This window comes from Haliotis cracherodii, unplaced genomic scaffold (assembly GCF_022045235.1).
Source record: "Haliotis cracherodii isolate W230 unplaced genomic scaffold, xgHalCrac1.p SCAF_8, whole genome shotgun sequence".
NCBI lineage: Eukaryota > Metazoa > Mollusca > Gastropoda > Lepetellida > Haliotidae > Haliotis > Haliotis cracherodii.
In genome coordinates, this window is record NW_027266341.1 from 38,756,272 (window position 1) to 38,782,464 (window position 26,193).

A 26,193-nucleotide genomic window follows, 5' to 3' on the forward strand; every position below is an offset into this window, starting at 1 on the left:
ATAAGCTCGTATAGTAGTAGGAGTCAGTTAGTGAGGATTGGGTGGTTGCAGTGTATGACCTGGATGCTTGTGTCATCACTGCGCTGTCGTACCTGAGGGGGCACAGGTGTCTCAGTCGTCCAAGGCGGTGCAGTTCACTGTGTTGAGTTGCGTTCCTGGGCATGCCAGAAACTTATGATTGTGGGTTTGAATCCCGGTTCGCCCCGATTATATTTCTAGGTTTGTCAGCATCAGAACCATGCTTGTTGATTTCACCAAAGTTGTAAACGTCTGAGACCTGCATCACTTTCCTCCCACATCAATCTGACATGCCGTGATATAATTTGAATACTGTTCAAAGCGGGGATAAAACCAACTCACTCACTCATTCATACCTGGTTGTGTGGATCATTGTTCATGCAGTCAACCTGATCCAGACTTGGATCATTAGCAGATTGTTGCGATATGGCTGAAATATTTTTGACTACATTGTTAAACAACATTCACTCGCTTCTTCATTCCCTGCAATGACCCAGCGCTTCACAACATGGCACTGAAAGATGCATTCAGTATCAGTGCTGAATGAAATACGTAGCCTATCTGCTAAACTGATTGATGAATTGCTAATACCCCTTTTTTATCTCCTTGATTTTTTATCTGTCTCCCCAGATCAGCCACCCATGCTTGTCGTAAGAGGTGATTAACGGGACTGGGTGGTCATCAGCGTCAGCAGTTGGCACTGGTCCTGTAGTCCTTGCCAAATAGTTAAGGTATCATAAGGACTAGTGGAAATTTGCCATGTTTAAGGGTTTTGCTCGCTGACTTTGTTCATTCATATAATTGTATTCAATTGCATAGATCTATGTTTTTTATGTCGATCTTTGGTTTGTCTGGTCCAGCCTGGATTATTTACAGACAGACATTAAATACACTGATATAGCTGATATTGCTGAGTGTGGCAAACAACAGACAAACTGTGTGATTCACTGATAGTGACTTCCCTGATGTGGTGTCACGTGGTCCTGTGCACAGCACACAGGTAATAAACCAGGTAAGGTTAAGCATGGTCGGCATCTCCTGTGGAAAGTGGCTTTGTTCAAAATGTGCCTCTGTTCACCCAGCAGTTAATGGGTACCTGGTAGGATGAGGTTGTTAACTTTCTACTGCCTAACTGGCAGCTTGGGTTGTATACTCCCCAGGGAGCTGAGAATGCTTCTTTAGCTCACACTGATCCAGTGACGAGGGGATTAAAAGCGCTTTGAGCATGCCCCTGAGGGTGTGGAATATGCACAATATAAACAGCCTATTATGATGATGATGATGATGATGATGATGATGATGTCCATTTGTGTTCTTCAGGTGGGCGAAGAGAGAAGACCTGCGCAACAGCCCTGCCCATGTCATACTAACGTTCATGATCCAGGAGGGCAAGACTGCATGTCACCTGGTGCGGTACTTCTCTGATCCAGATCACCACAGAGTTGACATCATAGGTCTACTACAGACAGCACACCCTGGCTGTCCTGCTTGCAGAAAGTATTATATACATGTAGATAATGGGTCCCATCAGTTTTGAGGCGCAAAACCCCATTCTTCTCTTCTACCAGCACATTTTAGTTAGATTCTCTCTTGACACTTGCTGAAACAAATACTAGATCTGAATCTCAGAAAATAATAGAGGTTAAGGACTGCGCTGTCTCACATACTGATTTTTATTTGTCCATGCTGTTTATAAGTGTTGAAGTCCATTCACTCTCCAATCGACCCCCAACCCCCACAAAAAAATATATTTTCGAAAAAATATTGTTCATTCACAACAGTTATTTGTTAATCATCATCATCATCAAAAACCTGGAAAAGTTGAGTGGTATATGTCATGTACATGTATTTGATATTTGTTGTGCTAAAAGAACTAAGAGATCATCTTTAGCATGTTTAGCCATTCATTATATATTTCTCTGTATATAGCCTTGGAGATTATGTTTTCTACGCTCATGACACCTCATGTCATGAGAATTAAAGTCACATACCGTATTCAACATAATAAGGGTCTCGCTCTAATAAGCGCCCACGGTGAAATTTGCTATTATATTGGCTAGTGAACATTCCCAATTAGCACCCTTCCGAATGATCAATGTACACAAGACTTATTTATTTGTGTATAATACACACTTGTGTGTTATATGCACCCTTAATTATGGGCAATTAAAATCTGGAAATATATATCTGTCTTGTATAATACACACAGACTTTTCTTTTGTATCATTTCCGGCTGTTAGCATAAAACACAAAATTTACGATCTTTCAACTCTGTTTTTTTTCACCAAAATATTATTCTAATAAGAGCCCCCTCTTTTTAACTTTGAGGAGAGCACCCTGGGTGCTTATTATGTCGAATATGGTACCAATAAAAGCGCTGGTTCATTCATCTCTCGAAGTGTACCTGATGGCCGGCCCTCTGTTATCCAGATGGATTGTTTAACATGTACCCTGCTGTGTGTCAAGCACTCCGCTTATCCAGCCTTCTGCATTATGTCCAGCGTAACTGGATGGGGTGTTCAAGCAGGGCACTAAAAGAGTAGAATTTGGTGGAGAATCAATAACATTAACATGAATATAACAGTGCAATATTTGTTTGTTTCCCGGTAGAATATAAAGAATAGGAGTTACCTTGACACAATGTTGTGTGTCCCGTTGTTTCCATGGACCAGGGGTCGTTAGTGCAAGGTTGTCAGGTGTCATCATGTCGGTTTGTTTTGTTTGTTGTTTAACGCCGCACTTAGCAATATTCCAGCTATATGGCGGTGGTCTGTAAATAATCGTGACCAGACAATCCAGTGATTAATATCAGGAGCATCTATCCACGCAATATGTTATCGATGACATGCATCAACCAAGTCAGTGAACCTGACCACCTGATCCCATTATGCACCTCTTACAACAAGCATAGTCACCTTTTGTGGCAAGCATTGGTTGCTGAAGACCTTTTCTAGTGTGTCATGATGTAGAATATTAATATAGTTCTAGTAAGGAACTGCCCAGTGTGCATTTAATACTTGATGTAACTTTGGTAAAAATTAACACAAATCCTCAATACTCTGCTGGAATGTCAAATCATATGAAGAAATATGCACTGTATATTCATGCCTTGTAATATCAAACCATTATGACAATATTTATTGGCCTTTGTTATAAGATACACACACCAGTTCACATTAATGTCATTCTCATCAACAGGAAGTGAGTGAAAAGAGAGAAAAAACCCATTCAAAGTGCATGTCTGTACTGACAGGAGAATATACATGATCACTGTTTACTGTTGGATGAAGTCTTATGATCAGTGTCAACTTTTATGCAGTGTACATATTTAGCATGTTGGGATATTTTTTGTGTTTCAATGAAATCCTACCAAGGCCATGATAGATCAATTATTTTTATAAATTTGGCCTCACCACAAAGCACCCCGCTTCACATCAGTTTATGGTCCCTGTTTACTGACCCATCCTGACTGAGCTCACACCTCAGATCTCAGAGACATAGTCCATGACAGTGTTTAAAATAATTCAAAACCGAAAAAGACAGTCGGGCAGGTGACCCATAAGTGTTGCCTGACCATCTTCAAAGTTACCTGGGGGGCACGGGTGGCCTAGTCATCTAAAGCGCTGCGATTCGCTGTGTAGAGTTGCATCCCTTGGGCAAGCCAGAAACCTATGATTGTGGGTTCGAATCCCGCCTCGTCGTGATTATGTTCCTAGGTTTGTCAGCTCCATACCCGTGCTCGTGGGTTTCACCAAAGTGGTAAACGTCTGAGACCTGCATTACTTCTGTTTCCCCTACATTAACCTGACACGCCGTGATATAACTTGAATACTGTTAAAAGCGGCATTAAACCCAACTCACTCACTCAAAGTTACCTGCCCGCATTCAGACATTAGAAATATTGAAAAATCGCAAAAAATAAGATGCAAATTGCGTGTTGTCTCAGTTGAAATAATGGAAACAAGTACTTGAGAATCTACAAGGAGTTATGATAGAACTGAATACATAAGTAGTATCAAAAGTATCTGCCAGACAGTCGGGCAGGTGGAGGAAAATTTCATGCAGCCCTACTGAAAAGTTTCAACTGTAGTGAGAATTAGAAAATATGGTCGGATGTGACAATAATCAGACTTGTACTTGGCTGAGGTTGGGAACCTCCATTACATTTCTAACAAATTCACTTTGAGTATTCTGCACATGCTGTTAATCAGTGTATAAACTCTTCTGGGTAAGTGTCTGTCGGAAACAGACTGTCATGGACTTGTCAAGATAGGAATCAGTCGACAGTTTATGTACACAAAAGCTGTGGAACATTAGGGCAAAGATGCTCCATCCTCACTTAAAAAAGGCTGGGAAATCTTACGATTAGTTATTTTTGGCTTAATCGTGACAGAATAGTCCTCAGTGAAATCGTCCAGTTAAAAACATTTTTTCTTGTTTAACAATCTCTGGTAGAGAGTAATCATGGTATTATCCCTTTGTGTACACATACTTATACACATATATACACATATATATACACACATTCCCAACAACATCCAGTAGAAGGAAGGGGTTCATTGTGTATTGTTTTTGTTATGATTTCTTGTGTTTTATAATGAACTTGTGCAGATTTTACTTGTTGTAAAAAGCTGTAAATATATCACGTATACTTTTATGCACAGTGTTCATGTGTGTGTTTGTTTTTACAGTGCCTCAGAAATATATCCGGCATACGGATTTATTAATCTGAAAATGTCACCACAATAAAGAATTGCTGAAGGTTCAGTCAGCTTACAGAAAATAGAAGCCCTGATGTCTGTGATTACCATATTGGGTTCCTAGATAATCTACATGGCAGACTCTTCTCCCTGCAGGATTTTGTACAGAAGTGGTACTGCGAGTTTTCTATAATTTGATCTTTAGATCCCCCAACCTGACATCAAACAATACCATTTTCAGCAGCGTCATTTTACTAGCTGTTGTTTTAATAGTCCTGGTCAGTATTTAACTTAGTCCAACCAGCAGTAAATCAAGTATGATATTGTGATCTGTGTATACATGTATATGGAGAACCTCACCTGAGTGTCTTTTGATATCAAATACATTAACATGAGTTGATAAAAGTTTTCCACTCTGAAGCTTGCACAAGTTTTAATTTTTTTCAACAAGTCCTGATTTATATCAAAGATATGACGGTAAGATTCTGCTTATCATCCAAAATCATACTTCCAACAGTAATAACCAGTGTCTTGAGTAATACATACAGCTAACCAGCTTCAGTGGCAGAAAGATTTGTGATGTCATTTGATTGTGATGTCATAGTAACCAACGATGTCATGATGGTCTGCTCAGCATTGTGATGCAATTTCTTTGTAGCAATATATCCAAGGAGATATCTCTTAAAGGAGAAGTGTGCACTACAAACATCACTTTCTCTGTTATTTAAAACAAAATGCAATTTTAGAAATAGTTCATATCAATGTTAGAATATACACACTCATTTTTCTCACAGTGAAAGTAGGAACCTTAAAAGAGTGTATGTACACCATGTCTTGTAATGTCTAATGACATCATATTGTTATCACCAATGACATCATATTGCAAGGGACATAAGCCATGGTGTGTTTATTATGGAAATAGAACTCTCGATAAATGTGAAAAATATGAACCGATTCAATGAATAAAATAAATTAGTTACTTGTGTTATTTGTATTGTTTTGGCTATGAAACTAGGTAAATAATTTTAATGTCGAACAAGGAGAAGAAAATTAGGTTCAGTTTTGTAGGAACTTGCCCTTTAATCTCCCCAAAGTGATATCTCTTGGGGAAACAAGTTTCGGAGGATAAATTTCAAGAGAGAGAGAGAGATACCCACTGCTATGCATGGTGTCATGTTGAAGTGATGTTTCATGTGAAGCGGGTTCTGTACTCTCTCAGGCGCTCTGTACGAAGCCCTTCATATCCCCTGTCCCCGGTCCCCAGTTCTCTGTCCCCTGTCTGTATTACTGTAAAATTGATCAGTCAATCCATTTGTACATAAGCACATGCTATTACTACATGCTGTGACTATAGTGATACGCAACGCGGGTCAATATAACAGACCAACATGGACTTCTCTAGAGGCCTTCACATAGTTATTCTGTTGTCACCTGTCTTTGTTGCCTGCTCTTCATGATTTGTTCAAATCCTGTTAAAGCATGAAATCCATATAGAATCTCCTTGTTTTCAAGAAACTGCCTTTTCATAATGTCAATGTTATTTACTGTTGTTATACAACATAATCATATATCTATTATCCTTTCTTTGCAGGAAAACTGTAAGGCAAATTGTACATGCTAATTTTACAAGGTAAAAGAAGGTTCACGTATTTTCTTTCAAATAAAGTGCATTGTATATATTTGTTGTTAAACGCCACACTCCGCTATGTTCCAGCTGTATGACAGCGGCACATGGTATATACATTTGCATTCACCAGTTATATTAAAATATGTGAGCATAATCATGAATCAGTATTTCCTCATGAACATTTGTGTCATCCCATGACAAACGTGCCTCCTGAATCAATACAATACTTTGCATCGATTATTGTTTAATTAGCATTACTTTTGTTAGAGGATGTAAATATTCTAATGATGTCAGGATGTTGCCTGTCTTTGGCTGCAGTAAGCAATCTACAGAACCAAAAACGTTAATAATTCACCTGATCTAAGGTTGTTTGAGCTGAGGACATCAAACTGTGAAGTTGTATCCTTTGTGCCTGCTGTGACGTGTGTGTCACTGTACATACTGTCAAGCTTGAAGTAAAGATGATGTTTGCTACTTTGGGAGAATATTGTGTTTTTTTAAATATATGATTACTGAGATATGTTATGTATGCACACTGTGTGACCTGATGGGTGTGTGGTGAACCTACAGGATGTGCCAGATTCACGGGTTGGATGGCTGTCATAGTGTCAAAGAGTGAGTGAGTGAGTTTATGCTTTACGTCTGCAGTTTTTCAGCCATGTCGTGACGAGAAGTTATACATTATTAATACATATCTTTAAACTAATGAAAAACCTGTCATCGATGGACAGTGAAAAAACTAGAATATCACAGATTAATATTTAAAACTAGCATACAACCAAAAAATGATACCACTACATGGAACAATACATTATAAAAAAGGGCGATAGATCGCCAGCAACTGAAAGTAGATCGCCACACTAGGGGCCATGGGAACTTACAGTACCTTTGCTACCTGCATGGACCCGAGCAGGATTTACACCATCCCCCCAGAGGCTCATAGCGGAAAAGAGCATTCATTCACTCACTTCCTTCGCCGCATTCAGCAATGTTCCAGTAATATGACGTCGATCTGTAAATAATCGAGTCTGGACCAGTCAATCCAGTAATTGACGTCAAGAGCATTGATCCTCAAAATTGGGAGACAAAGCTATGCATCAACCAAGACTATCGGAGTCTGACCATACGATCCCGTTGGTCGCCTCTTAAAACAAGCAGGGTTGCTGAAGACCAATTCTAACTCGGATCTTCACAGGGTGATATGGTTTTGAACATAATGGAAATGTATTGCCCCACAAAACGTTGATCTATAACTGCCATAGACTCATACGAGGGCTGTTTCACTCATACTATCTCCAACTAACACTCCATACAGTCCCTAACAAAACCACGCACGCACGCACAAGATTTCACACTATGTTTCTGGTCCACAACCCTTCACTTAAGTGAGGCACGAAGCTTACTATATATTAAATGAGATTGTGACTTTGAGCGAATTGTAGAGTTAGCACTGCTGGGATACTTTTGAAAACATATTACATTAAACTGGGTTGTTTCAGGGGATGTACGAACACAAAAAAGGAATTCATATCCTAGAATCCTGGGATCACGAGTCAAGAAAACGTAACGCGGCATCCTTTTTTTCAAATACATAAAGGCACTGATCCTCAGTAACCGCGAAAAGCGTTCAGTCGTTTGAGTTAGAAAGTAAAAAAACTCAATGAAGTTGGCACCCAAATATTTAAGGAATGACTTGTTTTCGCTTTATTGAGTTATGAATAACAAAACCAGTGTGCCAACAGTACTTCAATGAACTGAAAAAGTACACAGTCAATACTAATAATAAAATTCTACAACGAAAACATATATTATCAACAATAGTTTAATAAAATAAAACAATTATATCAGGCGTAGGAATACATACTGTGGCTTGACCTCTATCAGGGATAATTTATGCTGTTGATTGTTTTTTAACGCCGCACTCAGCAATATACTCATGATGTCATTCACTGGATTGTCTGGTCCAGAAGCGATTATTTACAGACCGCCGTCATACAGCTGGAATATTGCCGAGTGCCTGGTTAAACAACAAACCAACCAACCAACTTGTATTTACATCAAACAAAATGGCGGTGCACAGTCAACAAGATCTTATCAAAATCTGTATTGTGATAAAACGAGTCTTGCTTGGCGAAATGCATAAAATGATGTGAGGACCTTGATTAAAAACTTGAAAAGATTTACAAAATATCTGTGACGCCGGGTTGGCGGAACACATGCTTTGTAAATCCTGCCATCGACCGAAATCTGCACGGCAGTTTAAGAACCGGAGGTCGATTTCGTTAAGCGATTTTGATTAGACTAAGCCTAGACTCGTTAGTCCAGCCAACATTTAACTCCACAATTCCAGCCTAGTTCGGCAGGACTGGCATGATGCGCTTCTTCGGGGCAGCAAAACAAATAGTTATACCCTTTATCAAATATCCTTCTGCTCGGAATTGATCCTTTAAGTTATAACTGTTTCAAAATTTAGAGTAACCCTGCTTTGTTTTATATGTAGTTCACGCCAATTAAACACAGAAAGTGGGAGATTTGTTTCGGCAACCAAGAGAACTGCAGATGTGTGAATTATGTAATTATAACACTACTGAAGGTGAGTATAACTTTGTTATGACTTGTAATGCTTATAGTGCCATAATAGTTGTCAAAGATTTTATGTGTATCCATTTCGATACAAATTGAATTAGTTGATGTCCTCCTCTGATCCATGTACAATTAGAAATCTTTTAATATGTATGTATCATGCAATGTTCTTGAGATAATGTATATTTAATTAACATAGTGTGTATTACCCTCTATCCAATATGACATGTCTTCAACTCATATGTGCAATTCGACATTTGAGACACGAGGGATACTGGCATAATAGTCCATGAGCCAGACCCCTGATTTTTATGTTTGACTACCAAATGGAGCGACAAATTCCCATTGTGGTTTTCAGATAGCCTGATGTCCACACTACATGAAATCACATGATGGACATCCCACATGTCCAGCTAAATGTCATTTTGGCCGCCATTTTCAAGATGGCCGCCATTTTTTCCCCAATTTGCTCGAAATTTCAGAAATAAGCATGAAAAACAGAATTTACAATTCCTAGACAACTTTTGTGGTATGAAATGTGTCAGTCACTAAATTCCACACATTTTGATATACGATTTGTATGCTTTTCTGTAATAAATATTTCTCTGTTATCAAATTATATTGTAAAATCTATTTTTTTTTCATTATGCAAAGACATTAAGAATAGTTTACTTCAGTGTTATGACTTTACATAGCATTAACATTTTGTGATTGATAACAGCTGTTTGTTGTATTTGTAATAATAAGTGATCACAGAAATAACATTGTTTTCTTGCACTGCAAAGCCTGTTTTCCTTGCTCAAAATGTTCTCAAAATTTACACCCAAATTTCCGAGTGCTAACCCCATGTTTGAGAAATCTCTGCATTTCAGTTTAATACAAAAACAATTAAATTTTTCAGATATTACCATAGTTAAAATAAACATTATCTACTTAAAACCCTGCAAGAGAATTTTTCTTTCATATGAAGTTTAATTACTCACAATGAGACCTAAAATTGTGCAACAAAAAATATAATTCCCCAATTACATCTGAAACTACTGTCTGTTGTCAGTTAATGGATAAATACAATGCATCTGTGTTTCTATAAAACTGATAAAGCAAGATAAAGTTAAAACAACAACACTCAGACAACTTTGGTACTGTCAAGATTGTACATGTCAATACAAAAGTGTCTTACAGTATTAATTATACTGTTCTTATATAAAACCTGTCTAACATGAGCTGTCTGCTATGTGGACAAGAAAGAGAAGCGACGAACAATTGAGCCTTCTGATCAACTACTTCCTATTTACACTGTGGGGAAAGGGGAAGGTCCACCCACACCCCCAACCCCCCATTGTGCCAGCTGACCTTTCTACTGAATTTGAAGTCGCAAAAGCAAGTGCACACCAGCAACACTTACTCTGGACTCTTGTCAGAATGCATGATCCATCAAATCAGACAATAAGTTCTTGGACAATATATAACATAGTGACAAGAGATGACATGGAGGTATGCGCTCATACAGTTGGTTACTTGCCCACAATTAATGCTCCAGCAACAGAAATGGCAACTGTGCAAGACATTTCATATCGGCAATTGGAATAAGGTTTGGTGATGCAGGACTTCGTGACCTTGCAGTAGAATCCGGAGTCCTTGCTGAAGGATCTATCAGTAAGGTACTGGAGGGAAATCAGTATAATCGAGCAGTCTGTTTGCACAAGCTGGTATATGAAGCCCTGATGAGGCTAGCATGGAATGGAATTGTGGAATGGCTTGAGATCCATCATCCTGAAAGCCTAGCAAACCTGAGTGATGCGAAAATCCAAATAGGCAAGCTCCATCAGACCATTTGTCATAAATCACATGATGATGTATTGAGGGATGAATCATACAAGGAGATTTCTGAAATGTTCAACAGTCACCTAAATGTCTTGCGCCATGAAAGAGGTCAACTCTCAGCCTTTTGGATGACTTACATTGACATGGTGGATATTCTGCTTGGCCTACTTCGTGCTGATAGAGAAGGAGACTGGCATCTTCATCTTGCTTGCATCAGAAATGTCATACCTTGGTGCTTTGCAATGAACAAAACCAACTATGCACGGTTTCTTCCTGTGTACTTTGCTCAGATGACTCGGTTAAAGGAGACAAGTCCATGGATGTATGAGCACTTTCGCAACAAGGGTTTCTCTGTTCAACTGAGGAAAATGAATCCCTTTGGCAGGATTGCAGTTGATCAGACCACAGAAGAAACGGTAAACAAAGACATCCAAACTGCTGGTAGAACACAAGGGTTCAGTCTCAAGCCAGGGACCGTGTCACGCTACTATCTCACTGCTGAACACAGAGCAGCTGCATTGAGACAACTGCGTGAACAAATTTCAGTGCAGTCACCTTACCTTAGCCATTCAGACCTGGACAGACCATGCATTCGTAGAGATGAAGCTGACATCAGATCATTAGTTGATACATTGGAGAACTGGTCAAACCCGCTTTGTGAAGACTCAGATCTTGTTTCCATATCCACTGAGCGTCTGAATCGGGGTTCAACTGAAGGCATTATCTTCACGCAGATAAGAGAAGGACACAGACTTCTTGCATGTACCGAGAGTAAGAACAACCTCTCTAGACTTCTGGCATGTTTGTTACACACGGAAGTATGTGCATTCAGTTAATGAGTGAGGGATGGCAAAATGTAACACGCCTGGAGTCATGCCACGAAGAAGCTGATACTCGTTTACTGTTGCATGCTAAGCATGCCTCAGAAGAATATCAAGACCTGGTCCTTGTCACAGATGACACAGATGTGCTAGTTATCTGTCTTTCTCTCAGAACAAAGATCAACAGGAGAATAATTATCAGACAAGGTACAAAAGCTCGTTTGAGGCTTGTGGACATAACAAAACTTGCTGAAGCTTTAGGAAGTGAAGCTTGCACAATTTTTTGGGGGCTACATGCATGGACTGGATGTGACTCTCTGAGTGCACTGGCTGGTCACGGCAAGCTGAGGGCTCTAAAACTGCTTCTAAGAGATGAAACTTTCAGAAAGGCTTTTGGAGTGGCATCTTTCTCCTGAAGTGTTTAAGATCATCCAATCCTTTGCCTGTCAGCTATATTGCAGCAACACAACGGTAAACAAGGTCAATGAGCTGCGTTACCAGATATTTCGAGGTAGAGGCGGGGATGTTGAATCTGGATAGCTCCCACCATGTAAAGATGCGCCTTTCTAGCATACCCTCCGTGCCAATTACCAGTCAGCGGTTTGGAGGAGGAGCCTTGAAAAATATCCAGACTTACCAGATCCCTCTGCAGGCCATGGTTGGGAAATAAATGAGACAGGAAATCTGGCAGTCAAATGGATGACAGGCTTGCCAGCTCCTCGGCTTGACGTCATGCAGATGTTCTCGTACTTGTCGACCACGTGAGTGCACATGTATATTAAATGGTCTTAAATGTCCCTCTGCCTGCAAGTTGTCACCCTGCTCCAACATGGATGACAATGATGAAGAGATACATCAAGATGCAGAAGACTCTAGCGATGAAGATGACTGAATTTGACAGTTGGATGTGTTTCACATAGCAGGTTTTGGGACGGAATAAGACATCCTCATTGTTGAAATTATTTATAGACATTTTCTTGAAACTGTTACAAGTACTGGCCATATTCATGCTAAATTGTGTTACAATGTTAATGTCAATGGCATGGAACTCTAGCAAACAGTCTCCCGTTTAATATGGTGAGATGATATTACTAGATGCTGATTTTTAAGAAGTAGAAGATTTGTGAAGTAGAAGGACTGTGGTAGCTTTTGAATTATGAACAAGTTATATTTGTCTGCAAATGTTATTTTTTATTTGAAAATATAACGTTAAGTTGGTACCAGACATTGATCTATGTTTCTTAGAGATCCATTTAATTGTAGAAGGGTCAGGTGAGAATGAAAAAGGAATTTTGTTTATATGTATACTTTTGATGTTATTATTAAACACATATAAATATAATATCACAATGTGTACATTTTAACTTTAAACACTTTAGATTCTTGGAAATTTAGCTAGGAAATATAAAAACAAGTTTTGGTTGCAATATGTACGACTTTCTTAATTTTTGAATTATCTGTGAAAAAGTGCACTGTATTGAAAAATGGCTGCTTATGTTTATGCACTATCGTGTTTTAACTTCCAAATGGTATTTTATATATGAAAATACATTAGACAATTTTTATCTATCATAAAGTGTGAATTATTACTCAACAACGTTGCATTGGAAAGAAAAGATGTCAGTAAAATGTTAAAAAAGGGTAATTTCTTTATATAATGTCAATATTAATTCAAAAAATGTAACTCAATGATATACAAAAAGCATAACAGAATGTGTGCAATGTAGTGCTGAAACAATATCAGTAAATAAAAGTTGTCTGAAATTAATACATTCTGTGTTATAAGCTTATTTCTGAAATCTGTAGAAAAAGTGAGAAAATGGCCGCCAAAATCGTATTTAGCTGGGCATCTGAAATGTCCATCACATGAAATTATACAGTTGAGACATCAAGCTATCTGAAAATCATATTGGTAATTTGTCCCTCTGTTTGGTAGTCAAATTTTCTCTGGCTCATGGACTATAAGACTGGAACCATGACAGTGGTAATGGGGCCCAGTTTTGCTGGAGTGAGTGAGTGAGTTTGGTTTAACGCCGCTTTTAACAGTATTCCAGCTGTATCGCGGCGTGTCAGCTTAATGTGGGAGGAAAGCCCAAAGTGGTGCAGGTCTCGATTTTCCAAACGAAGAATTTGTGATTTTCACTGCTGTGATATTGATGGGATATTGCAAAAAGCGGCTTAAAACCATAATCACTCGCATGAGTACAGTGACCAGATGCGACTTCATGCCCTCCATCAATATTTAAGTCAACACCACTGCTGCAGGATAGCCTGACAGAAGGGGCAGTTGCTATGGATTTCTTTAACCAAACGGAGAATATCTACACGGAGACTGTGTTCCTGGGAGAAGTACTCCACCAGATGGCCAAGGCGTTTTCCCTTTGTCTTTATTAGCCGGATCAGTTGGTGGACACAGGTGTTGTCAAAGTTGCCACGAAACGGCTCGTCACTAAAACAAGCAAGATTTAGTGTTAATACATTCTTCTTTTGAAGTGTAAAGTATCTCCGTTGATGAGCCTGGATTATCGCTGCAAACACTTCAACAAACTTCAAAAAGTGACTTTTCAAAGTATAAACTTCACTTTTTGACATTTACACGATTTCTTACCGGAACTACTTTTCATGGGGAATCCCCGAGTGGATACAAACAGAGGGCAAGTGTCCGAAGTTCCATCGGAGATGTACTGGGGAACAAAAATAGGTACGCAAAACTTTTAATCAGCTGACAACTTGGGACTACCCTGTTTCAATTTCCCCTGCTCATGGTTAACTCCCCCCCCCAAAAAAAAAAACCAAACAAACAAAAAAAACAAAACAAAACAAACACTCAAAACAAAACAAAACAAAACAACAAACAAACAAACAAACAATGCAAAAACAACAACAACAAAAACAACAACAACAAACAGAGCTTCCACACCCATTAAAGGTCAAGGCTTAAGAGCCAGGGTCTAGGGGCCGTGGGCGAGTCCATTCCATTTGGTACCGAACCGGTTACCATTTAGGCGATAAACCTACTGTGTTTTGAAATTTGAGGTAGTCCCAATTTAGGGTAGATACCTCTTTTTTTAATTTGGAGATATTTAGTAGGTTTATCTCCATTCTACCATGACAACAGGAGCGCTTTGAAAACAGCTCACTCTTTCAATGCGTACCTACACAGGGTACAAACATCCCCTATCTTAGAACATTCCAGAAAGGGGTCACAGGTTGTTATAAATGTAACAAATATTACTAAAGTTCAAGTGTTACTAAAGTCTTGACTAGTCAAAAATGGGGGTTTAAAACACATAGTTTATCAAAATGAATTTGACCAATCAGAATCAAGCATTCTTCAATGTCTTCAGCATTCCCACCTCGATTAATGAATCTTATCTATTGAATCAAGCTTTACCCCACCTAAAACCACCCCCGACTACCACGTGGCCTTTTGTGATGTCTTATTTCTGTGCCAAAACCATTTTTAGAAGAGAAAGTATCGCATGAAAGGGGAAGAATATTGAACAAAACTTAAACAACAACCCTGCTAGGATATACTGACATTATGCAGGTTGAAAACCAAAAAGCAAAACTTTGTTGCTTTTCTTTTACACATTAAGTTTTGTTACAAAGGACACACATGTTTTGACCGTTAGATGTTTCATATAAATAAATATAAATCCGCATTTTCATTATTGCACTCTTAACACACTTAAACATGTTTTATACTCTTCAAGTGCATTTCTTCTTCTAAAACAAAAGTTAAGTGAGTGAGTGAGTAAGTTTTGCTTAACGCCGCATCAGCAATCTTGCAGCTATTCGCGGGGAGAAAATGTCTAATCTGACCATAGGGAAGCAAACATAATAAAAGTGATGCTGAAAATCACTAAAACCTCAGTCAATATCACAGTCAAGAGTAAAAACCGATTGGTCAGATAAGAAGCTATATTTTTGATTTCTTATAAATATGCTAAAATCAAGTGATTAGAAACTGAGTTAAAAAGTTCAGATAGGGTATGAACATTATCATAAAAGTGTTGTCTGATGAGTGCAAAATCTACACAATCAAGCAAAATAAAACAACAGTTAAAGCAAGGCACTGAACAAGCGTTAAATACTCCATGATGTATAGTACGAGGGCTGGTCAAAAAGTAAAAAAGTCTCACTAAATTTCAACTTGGCCATAACAAAGTGAACTAGTCAATGTAGTACATTGTTTGAGTAGTTCATTGCAAGTGTATTTGGTCTGTTGAGGCCGCTTGTATATGAATGACAGCCAGTTGAACATGATAGGGGTCCAAATGGACACACAAATGGAAAAGAACGAGTGCCGAGCAGTCATCAAGTTGTTGACTTTAGAGGAAAATACTCACCAAGAAATTCACGACCGCAAGTCATGTGTATGGGGATAAGTGCGCTAGCTATTCCACTATTAAACATTGGGCAGCCATGTTTAAGGCTGGGAGAACAAGACTTGATGCTGGCCCTTGGTCTGGACGTCCCTCAACTTCCATCGATGAAGATTTCATCAAGGAGATACTGTGAAAACTTATACTGTGAGATAGACGTATTACCATTGCTGAACTGGGGGAAGACACTGGTCTAAGCCATAAAGCTATTGAAACTATCATTCTTGAACATTTACGGATGAAGAAGATGTCTGCTTATTTTTAATTTCTGATATTAAGGAAAAAGGAACTGACATTGCCAGAGACAATTTAGAGCTAATTGAGGAGGATTTCGTGAAATCTAAATAGAGAGGTTAGTAACGGGTGATGAAACATTGGTCTACCACTATGATCCTGAATTAAAACGTCAATCCATGGAATGGCACCATTCCACTTCTCTGGCACCAACGAAATTCAGTGAAGAAAGTTATGGAGTTCTACTACTCATGACAATGCCTCTTCTCACACCGCTCGACTTGCAAAGGATGCAAAGGAGCTTCCTCACCTTCCATACTCGCCAGACCTGGCACCAAGTGATTTCTACCTGTTTCCTAAACTGAAAGCATACCTTCGTGGAGAGTGCTGTGACGACAACGATGACCTCAAAACTGCCGTGAATGGGTTTTTCAGGGTGACTTCAGAAACTTCTTCTTTAGAGGAATTGAAAAGCTTCACTATCGATATGAGAAATGCATTAAAAAGCAGGGAGATTGTGTTAAAAATTAAAATTAAAAACGCTTTCACAATTGTTGGTTATGTTTGTTCGGCTGTAGAAAGGATTGTTTGCTACTTTCTTCGACTGGTATTCTTAAATCAAACACTCCCCTGTCTGAGTCTAGATACATGTGAACAAGCATAGAATCCCGTGTTAAAGATATGCTTACCACAAGAGTCGGATTTGAATATCCGTGCCAGCCTTCAAATAACCTGCTAAACCTTTTATGGATTTCTGTTGGAAGTTCTGTGCATTTGGCATCAGCTCGTGGATAATTTCCTGTAATGTAGAAAAACATTTTGCCTCGATCAGTACATCTTCAAAAATATCAGCTTCACTTCGTGAGGATTTGTGGACATGCCACATTAACTTCTACCCTCAATATGAAACGTGCAGCCATTACAGCCCTTAGTCCTACATGACTTGGGATCGAAGTCTCACATGTACGCATAAAATAAGTTTTGAACTCTAAAAGTCGTGGATATTTTTTTCAAATGCCCCAAGTCACATTAAAAGACGAATTTATCAATAGTGCTTACAGGTAATGACAGCTTTTATATTTGTGTTTCATCTATTGAGAAAGTAGATGTGTACATGAATGAATGAATGAAGAAATATTAGTGTGTATAATAATCTAGCTAAAGGCAAAATGAATACATACATCCTTTTTTTGCTTTAAATCTGTAGCGTCTTGTACACTGTCTGTTAGAAACCCGATACACTGGTTGCAATCGCTGGCTATAAAGGAATAAATTTGATTGGTAATGACGGCCTAAGAATAACATCATCGTCACCTCTTAAGTAAATCCGGCCTGCATAGATTGTGAATGAGTGGGCGGACTATTAAAGTTTTCTCATTGGTCACTAAACTATAGTAACTGTACAGAAGTAGGTAATTTTACAACAGAACAATGCATTTTTATATAATAAAAGACCATGTTTTACAATACCATTTGTTGCAAAACCCAGTGTGAAGTCATTTTCAAATTGACAGAAAACTGGTCAACTTGACATCTTTGTCCTCACATCTACTGGAGGAATGTACCTTTCAATTACTCAGAGTGTGGATGAAGGACTTACATGGCATAACTTTTGATGTTCACTGAGAAACAAATGAAACGTTACCAAACTGAAATTTGGACAGGTTGGGTCCAAACCCCGAGTGTTACAAAATGGTTGAGAATCAATCGCCCAATCACAATCAAAACACTTTGCTGAGTAATGCACGTGCTACAGTACCCAGAAAGTGGAACTTGGGTTTGAACTGAAACGTGTGCTGCACCTGCAGCATGCCGGCCTACAAAGATATGGATATAGAAGGAACGATGTACTGTTCTTGTACAAGGAGCAAGTCATGATCCAGCGCAGGAGTTTTAGCTGTAGCCGGAGTGCAGTCACCAGGCCGATGGTCTGCTAGAGGCACACTGGGCGGAGGGGTGAAAGACCTAGGTGTGGCAGACATCCTGTCACCACCACCCAGGAAAACGCTTCATTCACATCCTCCATCTGAGGAATCGTAGTATCACAGTGACGTCATCAGCTGTGACAGTCATCCAGTCACTGGACTGTGTCCAGAAGACTGCGTCTACTGTCTAAGGACGTGTTTGCCCTCGGTTGGTAGGTCAGGGTGGGAGACAAAACTCAGGGTGAAGTTTAAGAAGACTGCAGCCATGTTTATTGTTGATGGGGAATAACGGTCGAAAAAGTACGTGTTGATAGTAATCACGTGACAGAACGCACATTGGCACTGTGTGGTCAGTGTTCCTTGTGTGGAGACCTGCTCCGGTGGAAGTCGGACGGCGATTCTTCATAGTTGACGTAGTCGTTTGTGAGGCCGTGGCCTTGGCCGACGCCACGACAAGCCCCACAATCCGTCCGCGTCTTGATGATTTGGGCATGTCTCCTGATTGACAATGTCAGTAAGGTTTTGTTGGTGGAGGAATATACACCATGTGGTGCCAGGTCAGTGACCCAGGAACACGTACATACAGGCATTTCTCCAGTCACAAAGATCAGTTATTGCCTCAGATTGGTCAGAATTGGGACACACTAACTTACATCATCAAAAAATAGAAACAGGTGACACCAGACCCACAAGATTCCTTTTTATTTCCAAAATACAACCAAGTTTGGATGAGGCCAAGTGGTCCCCATCGCCACTTCAGCGCACACAGACAGTTCTGAGAGTACAGGTCCTGGCACCATGTCCAAAATGTTGACATTGATAACATCGGAGTGGGTTTGGTACATAAACTTCCACTCCGATATTAAAGTACCCAGCTTTGATAGATTTAGGAATTTTGGAAAGGGAAAAGGTAAAGAGATAGGTGTTGATTTTCATGATGTTATTATCCTGTTTTCTGGTGAAACGCTTGACAGCTGTAACACCTTGTTTGGCTAGTTCTGTCACAATCTCTTCTTCACTCATGTCAGCTAAACATCGGGCTCTGTCTCTCACAATGCCTCGATACAAGTTCAATGTCCTATGTTCTGAGACAGCAACCTCTACATTTGCAAACTGGCTGATGGACAAAAGGTTTAGAGATTGCTGTTTCCTGGCACATTCAACAAGTATGGAGCCATTACTGAGGCGGGTAACATTGTCAACCGTACCACAACAACCATTGATAGCCTTAGCAATAGCAAATGGGTTCAATTTCAAAGGCTGATGATCAGAAGCCTCGATTACTATGAATCGAGCCCAGGAATCTAATTGCAGATCACTTTCATCATCAGATGGGGGGCACGGGTGGCCCAGTCATCTGCGGCGCCGCGATTTGCGTCCCTTGGGCACGCCAGAAACCTATGATTTTGGGTTCGAATCCCGGTTCACCCCGATTATGTTTCTAGGTTTGTCAGCTCCGGTGTTTGGAATTGCTCGTGGGTTTCACCGAAGTGGTAAACGTCTTAGAGCTGCATCACTTCGGGCTTTCCTCCCACATTAAGCTGACACGCCGTGATATAACTGGAATACTGTTAAAAGCGGCCTTAAACCCAACTGACTCACTCATCATCAGATGAGCTGGCATCTAGATGTTTTCTTTTTGAACCAGAGTGTTTCTTTGACATAATGAAAGGAAGTGGTTCTGCACCCCTGCTCTCCACCTACCATCGAGTGTCAACTAGGAAGATGTTTCTTTGCATTTGATATCCAAAATTCCAAACACCGGGGTTACAGGGGTGTTATACTCAAGCAAATATGACTTGAATAGCTATATTTGTCTACTAAATTTACTGCAAAGCTGGTTCTGCCAATAACAATAATTTAGAGACATACAGAATTCAGCGGTCAACATTACCAGATTGGGGTGCTGTGGACAAATTCTACCCCGGGTCAACACGGGGGAAAGAGCTATTAGCGTTACCCAGCACTCACCACGGGGAGGTTGTTCTTCACGAGTGCCCCATTGTTTAGACTGAATTTTGGTTTCTGGTTGAAAGTGATGAATCCAGGTCTCATCCATGGTTACAAATCGGGCCAAAAAGTCATTGGGATCTGCTTCAAAACGGCATAAATTGTCACGAGACTTCAGGAATCTGACACGTTTCTGATCCGCTGTCAAGAGCTTTGGCACCCATCTTGCAGAAACTTTTGTCATTCCCAACTCGTTGGTGATAATGTGCTCAACCATCTCATGAGAGATGCCCACAACACTGGCAATATGTCGAGTGGTCAATCGTCGATCAGCCATCACCATGTCACGCACCCGGGTAATGTTTTCCGTAATGGTTGCTGTTGAAGGCCTCCCAGGACGCGGGTCATCGTCAAGGCTCTCTCTGCCACACTTGAATTCCGCAGCCCAACTTCTTTACATTGGAAAAGGAAGGGGCATCATCCCCTAAAGTGGAGACCATGTCAGCATGTATCTGTGTTTGAGTTAGCCCTTTCAGTTGCAGGTACTTGATGACTGCCCTATAGACAGTTTTGTCCATTTCAATGGGTAGGTTCACAAGATGGTCTGGTACAAAGACAATAATAACACTACAGTTGCAGTTCTTATGTCTATGATTCATTAAATGATTGTACTTGTTGGTGGCAAAAGTTTGTTTCAATCCGATTGAGATATCCCACTTAGGCTTAGAACTTTTCAGCCAGCCCTCGTATTTTCCCCTCTACCATGGGTACGTTTTGAAGATGTCGTTGATGCCGTAGGCAACAGATTTGCCAAAATTTCCAGTGTCCTTGATTTATTCTGGTAGTGGCTTTTAGCTAATACCACTCCATCCAGATACAAAACACAAGTCGGACTTCATTACACCCGATAGTGTATATTGTAGGCCAACTTGATACTCAGGAAATAACTTGTAATGACGTTGTTAATCATGTCTTTTGACAATACAAGTATCTTCCTTGACATTGGTCCTGTTTAGATACAAACAATGCTGGTTGGTAACGTTTCTGTTGCTCGTCAGTTTAGGTTATTGCAATATACTATTTTTTATTAATAAATGGTTTATATTGTATTATTTTATCAAAGTAAGGGTATGTGATGGTTAATGGTCATACGACATCACAGTCAACCACTGTTATTTCCTCTTGCAAGGGAAGATAGGAAATGATTATTCATAATTAAGGGTTACAGGCATACTGTCCCATGGTCATGACGCTGTCAAAGATTATGGCTTTGCAAACGAAATACTCTGTATTGATGAGGATGGCCATACTGCGGTCGAAACTTTTCATTTAGGCTGAATTGCTTTTTTCAAGCAGATGGAGGTTGAGTTTATTATTTACACAAAAAATATTAGCAGTGTTCTTTTCACCCAAAGGAATAGTGCGAATCGAGCTATAACTTAAAGTAGGGATTATTGCGACAGGTGTGGATAACAACATCATATATTGCCGGCTACTCTTTGTTTACACTCTTAAGCTATCAGCTTTCTGCTGCACAACTAACTACGTGTTTATGTGTCTCTACATGTCAATTCGTCCCGGGTGCAGCAACTAACTCTAATAATATATGGGAGATCTAATGTAATATAACATTCGACTGAATAGTGTATTATTAAACCTCTAGGACCAGCATGACTTTGGGTTAGTTGGTTGGTTAGTTTGTTGTTTAACGCCGCACTCAGCAATATTCCAGCTATATGACGGCGGTCTGTAAATAATCGAGTCTGGACCAGACAATCCAGTGATTAATATCATGACCATCGATCAACGCAATTGGGATCGATGACATGCATCAACCAAGTCAGTGAGCCTGACCACCCGATCCCGTTAGTCGCCTTTTACGACAAGCATAGTCACCTTTTACGGCAAGCATGGGTTGCTGAAGACCTATTCTATCCCGGAATCTTCACGGGTCGCATGACTTTGGGGCTGACGTCATGTTATATAACTGAAATATGGCTACTCATTGACACAACTGCACATGTAATTTATATTTTCAGGTTATATAAATACAACTACAGTCCAAACCACCTTAGGAATTTCCGTAGCAGCTACTTGTAATCATCTACGTGTGTTGGGTGCAAGGTTTTATAACTTTATTAAGTTTCAAGGCTTTTCTACCTGAGTGTCCATAAACTCTGGGCTGCCTTTGAGCTGAACTTCCATCTCTGTTTAAGAAACCACCCATCACACCTGTCCCCATATAACTCTCCTGCTGATAGGCGCCCTCTGGGTGGAGCCGGGCATGTAACTCTGCATACTGGCGGGAGGAGGAACTGGCTGGTGTTCCTGACCCGGAGAAGGTAGATTCGGAAGATGGCGAAGGTTGTCTCGGTAACGCTGCTCGAGTTGTTCCTGAATAAAACTGGTAGTATTAATCCATGGCAATACCTGGACGAGGAAATGTGGGATCAATTATCAAAGCACGTTTTACGTCACACTGCTGTACCCCTCGGTCTCCTTGTTTGACCGATTCTCTGTGTCTTTCTACACACTCGTCCGGCCACACAGCGACAAGAAGGCAGATTTGATGCTGTTTCCTATGTATTGTTAAATACGTATCTGGTATGAGGGGTTATCTCTCATGACGAAAAAATCTTGATGAAACACATCTCCACTGTATGTTAGACAACTTTCAAATTTACTGTATTTACTGTATTTACTGTATTACTGTATTTACTGTATTACTGTATTTACTGTATTACTGTAATTACTGTAATTACTGTATTACTGTATGTACTGTATTTACTGTATTACTGTATTTACTGTATTACTGTATTTACTGTATTACTGTATTTACTGTATTACTGTAATTACTGTATTTATTGTATTTACTGTATTACTGTATTTATTGTATTTACTGTATTACTGTAATTACTGTATTTACTGTATTACTGTATTTACTGTATTACTGTATTTACTGTATTTACTGTATGAAAGATGACTCAACATATCTAGAGACATGGGTGTCAACAAAGACATCGAGGGCAATGGAGTAGCCTACTGGTTTAAGCGTTTGCTTGTCATGACGAAGGCCCGGGTTCAATTCCAACACGGGTACAATGTATGAAGTCAAGGAGTGTCTCCCGCCGTAATATTGCTGGAATATTGCTAAAAGCGGAGTAACACTACACTCACTCTCTCACTAAAAAAAAAAAAAGAACTCACGGAACTGAAAAAAACCCTGTTACATAGCTGTAAATACGAAATAACAAAACGACTCGAAAAGTACTAGTCTGGATTTGCTAGTTTGATCTTAGTGAACAATACAAAATTACTTTACAGGAGGTAATTTGTCGGCACTTTCAAAATTCAAAAATAAAACTAAGTCCAAATTGACAAAGCAGAAACAGACTATAGGCATTATGCACCTGTTCTCATCTGTCGTGAAGGTGTCATAGGTCACCTTGATCTACTTACACCTGGTTATGCCCTGTTTCACAATAGTCTGTTTTATTCACATTTTTACACACTTTTACATGTAAAAAGGCATAAAAACATTTGATCCGCTGTATTTGTGCCAAGGCCCAATAAGTACTAATTTATTTGTTTTAATATTTACATATTTTGTATAATAACTGCATTTATTTAAGATCTGAGGTCGAAAAAACATATTTTTTTCATTTCCGTGAGTACTTTAGCACGACATTCATCAATCCTGCGGCTCACCTTTGTCAAATAGTTTGTATGACGGTAAATCATCTTGGTCACTGCCCACATCAGACTGCAGGGGCTGGAACATTTCCGGAAATGCCATTTGATATTCTGCCATTTGCCCCCCACCGTCGCCTATGGCTGCTGGATTCATCCCATCTAGCGGACAGAAAACTGCTGCTGAACCTAGACACAGTCTAATGATCGCTGACTTAAAAAGATTGGTTGGTTGGTTTGTTGTTTAACGCCGCACTCAGCAATATTCCAGCTATATGACGGCGGTCTGTAAATAATCGAGTCTGGACCAGACAATCCAGTGATTGACATCATGAGCATCGATCCACGCAATTGAGATCGATGACATGCTTCAACCAAGTCAGCGCGCCTGTCCACCCGCCTTTTACGACAAGCATAGTCACCTTTTACGGCAATTAGGGTCCTTAAGACCTATTCTACCCCGGAATCCTCACAGGTCGACTTAAAGAGAGAACCGAAAGAGGCCCCTTCTCCAGATTTGAAATGTTTGTAAAATTACAACCGACGCCAATCGCTGTAATGTGTATCACGTTGTCACACAACAGGAACCTGTCAATGACCTTTAAGAGTCTGGCGACAGGCCATCGGATATCATGATGGGTGGTTTCAACACGCAGAAATGTTTGTTCGTTGTTTAACGCCGCATTCAGTAACATGCCATATATATGAAGACGGCCTGTACATAATCGAGTCTGGATCAGACAATCCGGTGATTGTTATTAGGAGCAATATAGGGGATACAATAATAAATCTCTGTATGAAAACTGTACACGTAGGAAACATCATGGTCCACATAAACTTCATGACGTTGTGAGCACCTTCTGGTCTGCCTACCTGGTGATCTTTCGCCGCGAGACACACCCAACAGGTCGCCACAATTCCTGGCCCCCCATCCAGTAGCCCTCCTTCCAATAGCCTCCATTCCAATAGCCTCCCTTCCAGTTGCCTCCCTTCCAGCAGCCTCCCCTCCATTCGGCCCCGCGCCTAGGGTGGGATGTTCCTTACTGCCGATGCCGCTGTCCATCTCAGTTGCACGCAGACCAAGGATGCGGTGACGGAACTAAGTGAGATGGTAACATACAGACCCAGGTGATCTGAACGCTGAGGTGGCGCCAATGGATAAACTGAAAATAGGTCATCATACAAGTATCACGTTAGACTAACATTTAGTATATGAAATCCTGTATTACACAATACCCTTCTCGATTCTAAATATGATTACAAAAGAATTTCCCTATGCTGTGGAACAGAGCTAGCTAGAGCTGGCTAGACTTGCTTCTGCATACGTTGCTAGATTGTTTTTCTTTCTTTCATAAAATAAATATATTCCGCGGTCATAGTGCAGGATTAGTATCACGTACGTCAATCCATACAAATGAGACATGAGGTTTTTAATGTTTGTGTTCAACGACTTAGATAACTCAATTTTAGATTGCAATTATACCATTTTCTGAAAAAACAACTTGTCGTTTAAAAAGTATTAAGATGGGCATCTTCTGAAATAACTTCAATCAATTATCGAGTAGATGTAATATAAGATATAATATTTGCCAGAAATATCTAATGAACCGTTTTTGATGGCCAGAAATAGACCGACAAATGGGTATTTCAACGTCTGTCTTAAAAATAGTACCACGTCAGAGTATTGTAGTATATATAGTAACATAATTTGTGTGTGTTGTTTAATGCCACAACCATTCATAGTCCAGCTATTCGACGGCGGCCTGTAAATGGTTGAGTCTGGGCCACACAATCCAGTGATTGGGAACACAAACATCGATCCGCGCAATTGAGATACGATTAGCTGCTACCACTCAAGACACCGGGCCCGACCAGCCAATCCATTTAGTCGCCTCTTACGACATGCATAGGTTGCTGGGACCTATATCCATACCCCGCATCCCCACTGGGTACAGCTTCATCAGATACACATCTATGTGATCTGTGCATCGCAGGCAATGTATCTGCAGATCTAATCTCACTGAGACACAGGATAAGATTCAACGTCATTAAACACATAGTAAAATACCTCAGGAGAGAAATGCCCCGACTTACGAAAACAACATAAAATATGCATTTAAGAGGCTGCATGACTACCACAGAAAAAATAAATAAAACATGCTTGATGTTTCCTCTTACCTACATAGGTATTAAAACGAAAGTTAAAGTGTAGGATCTACACGTCGTTATGCGCATGCGTTCTGCTGTTCTTCCTGTATCGAAAGAGAAAGTACAATGTGACACAACGCTGAACCAAGCCCAATAAAGCAAAGGCTGTTGTATGGTCTAAGGGAGGTAATCAATACATTCCAAGGCTTTACTGGCTCACCTGTTCAGCGGGGAATATATAACTCGAAGGACGCTAACACATATTGGTGAGTGTTCGTGTGTGCC

At 39.9% G+C, this 26,193-nt stretch overlaps 2 protein-coding genes across 3 annotated transcripts in view; one reads left to right on the forward strand and one right to left on the reverse strand.

Annotated features, from left to right (window-relative positions):
• Positions 1-4,121, forward strand: part of LOC139449629 (uncharacterized) — a 46,494-nt gene extending 42,373 nt beyond the window's left edge. For both annotated transcript variants that reach the window (XM_071231106.1, XM_071231107.1), the window contains exon 15: positions 1,339-4,121. In XM_071231106.1, the coding sequence (XP_071087207.1) occupies positions 1,339-1,555 (217 nt within the window). In that variant the 3' untranslated portion in view covers positions 1,556-4,121. The remainder of the gene's footprint in view (positions 1-1,338) is intronic.
• Positions 4,122-13,820: 9,699 nt separating this feature from the next.
• Positions 13,821-24,896, reverse strand: LOC139449633 (uncharacterized). The gene is made up of 6 exons (XM_071231111.1): positions 24,634-24,896; positions 23,779-23,922; positions 22,231-22,464; positions 17,377-17,453; positions 16,885-16,994; positions 13,821-14,022 (listed from the first exon to the last, which is right to left on the reverse strand). The coding sequence occupies exons 1-6, from the start codon at positions 24,821-24,823 to the stop codon at positions 13,821-13,823; spliced, it is 957 nt and encodes a 318-aa protein (XP_071087212.1). The 5' UTR covers positions 24,824-24,896.
• Between the last annotated feature and the right edge of the window lie 1,297 nt (positions 24,897-26,193).

Bases quoted from the DNA above. Each gene is read 5' to 3' on its own strand.
- LOC139449633 (XM_071231111.1), bottom strand. From the start codon at position 24,823: ATGGACAGCGGCATCGGCAGTAAGGAACATCCCACCCTAGGCGCGGGG. The intron at 17,454-22,230 runs GTAGAAAAGCCT...ATTCCTTTATAG, and splicing joins CAGAGTTTATGGACACTCAG to CCAGCGATTGCAACCAGTGT. The intron at 14,023-16,884 runs GTAAGCATATCT...TGCTTGTTTTAG, and splicing joins ATTCAAATCCGACTCTTGTG to TGACGAGCCGTTTCGTGGCA.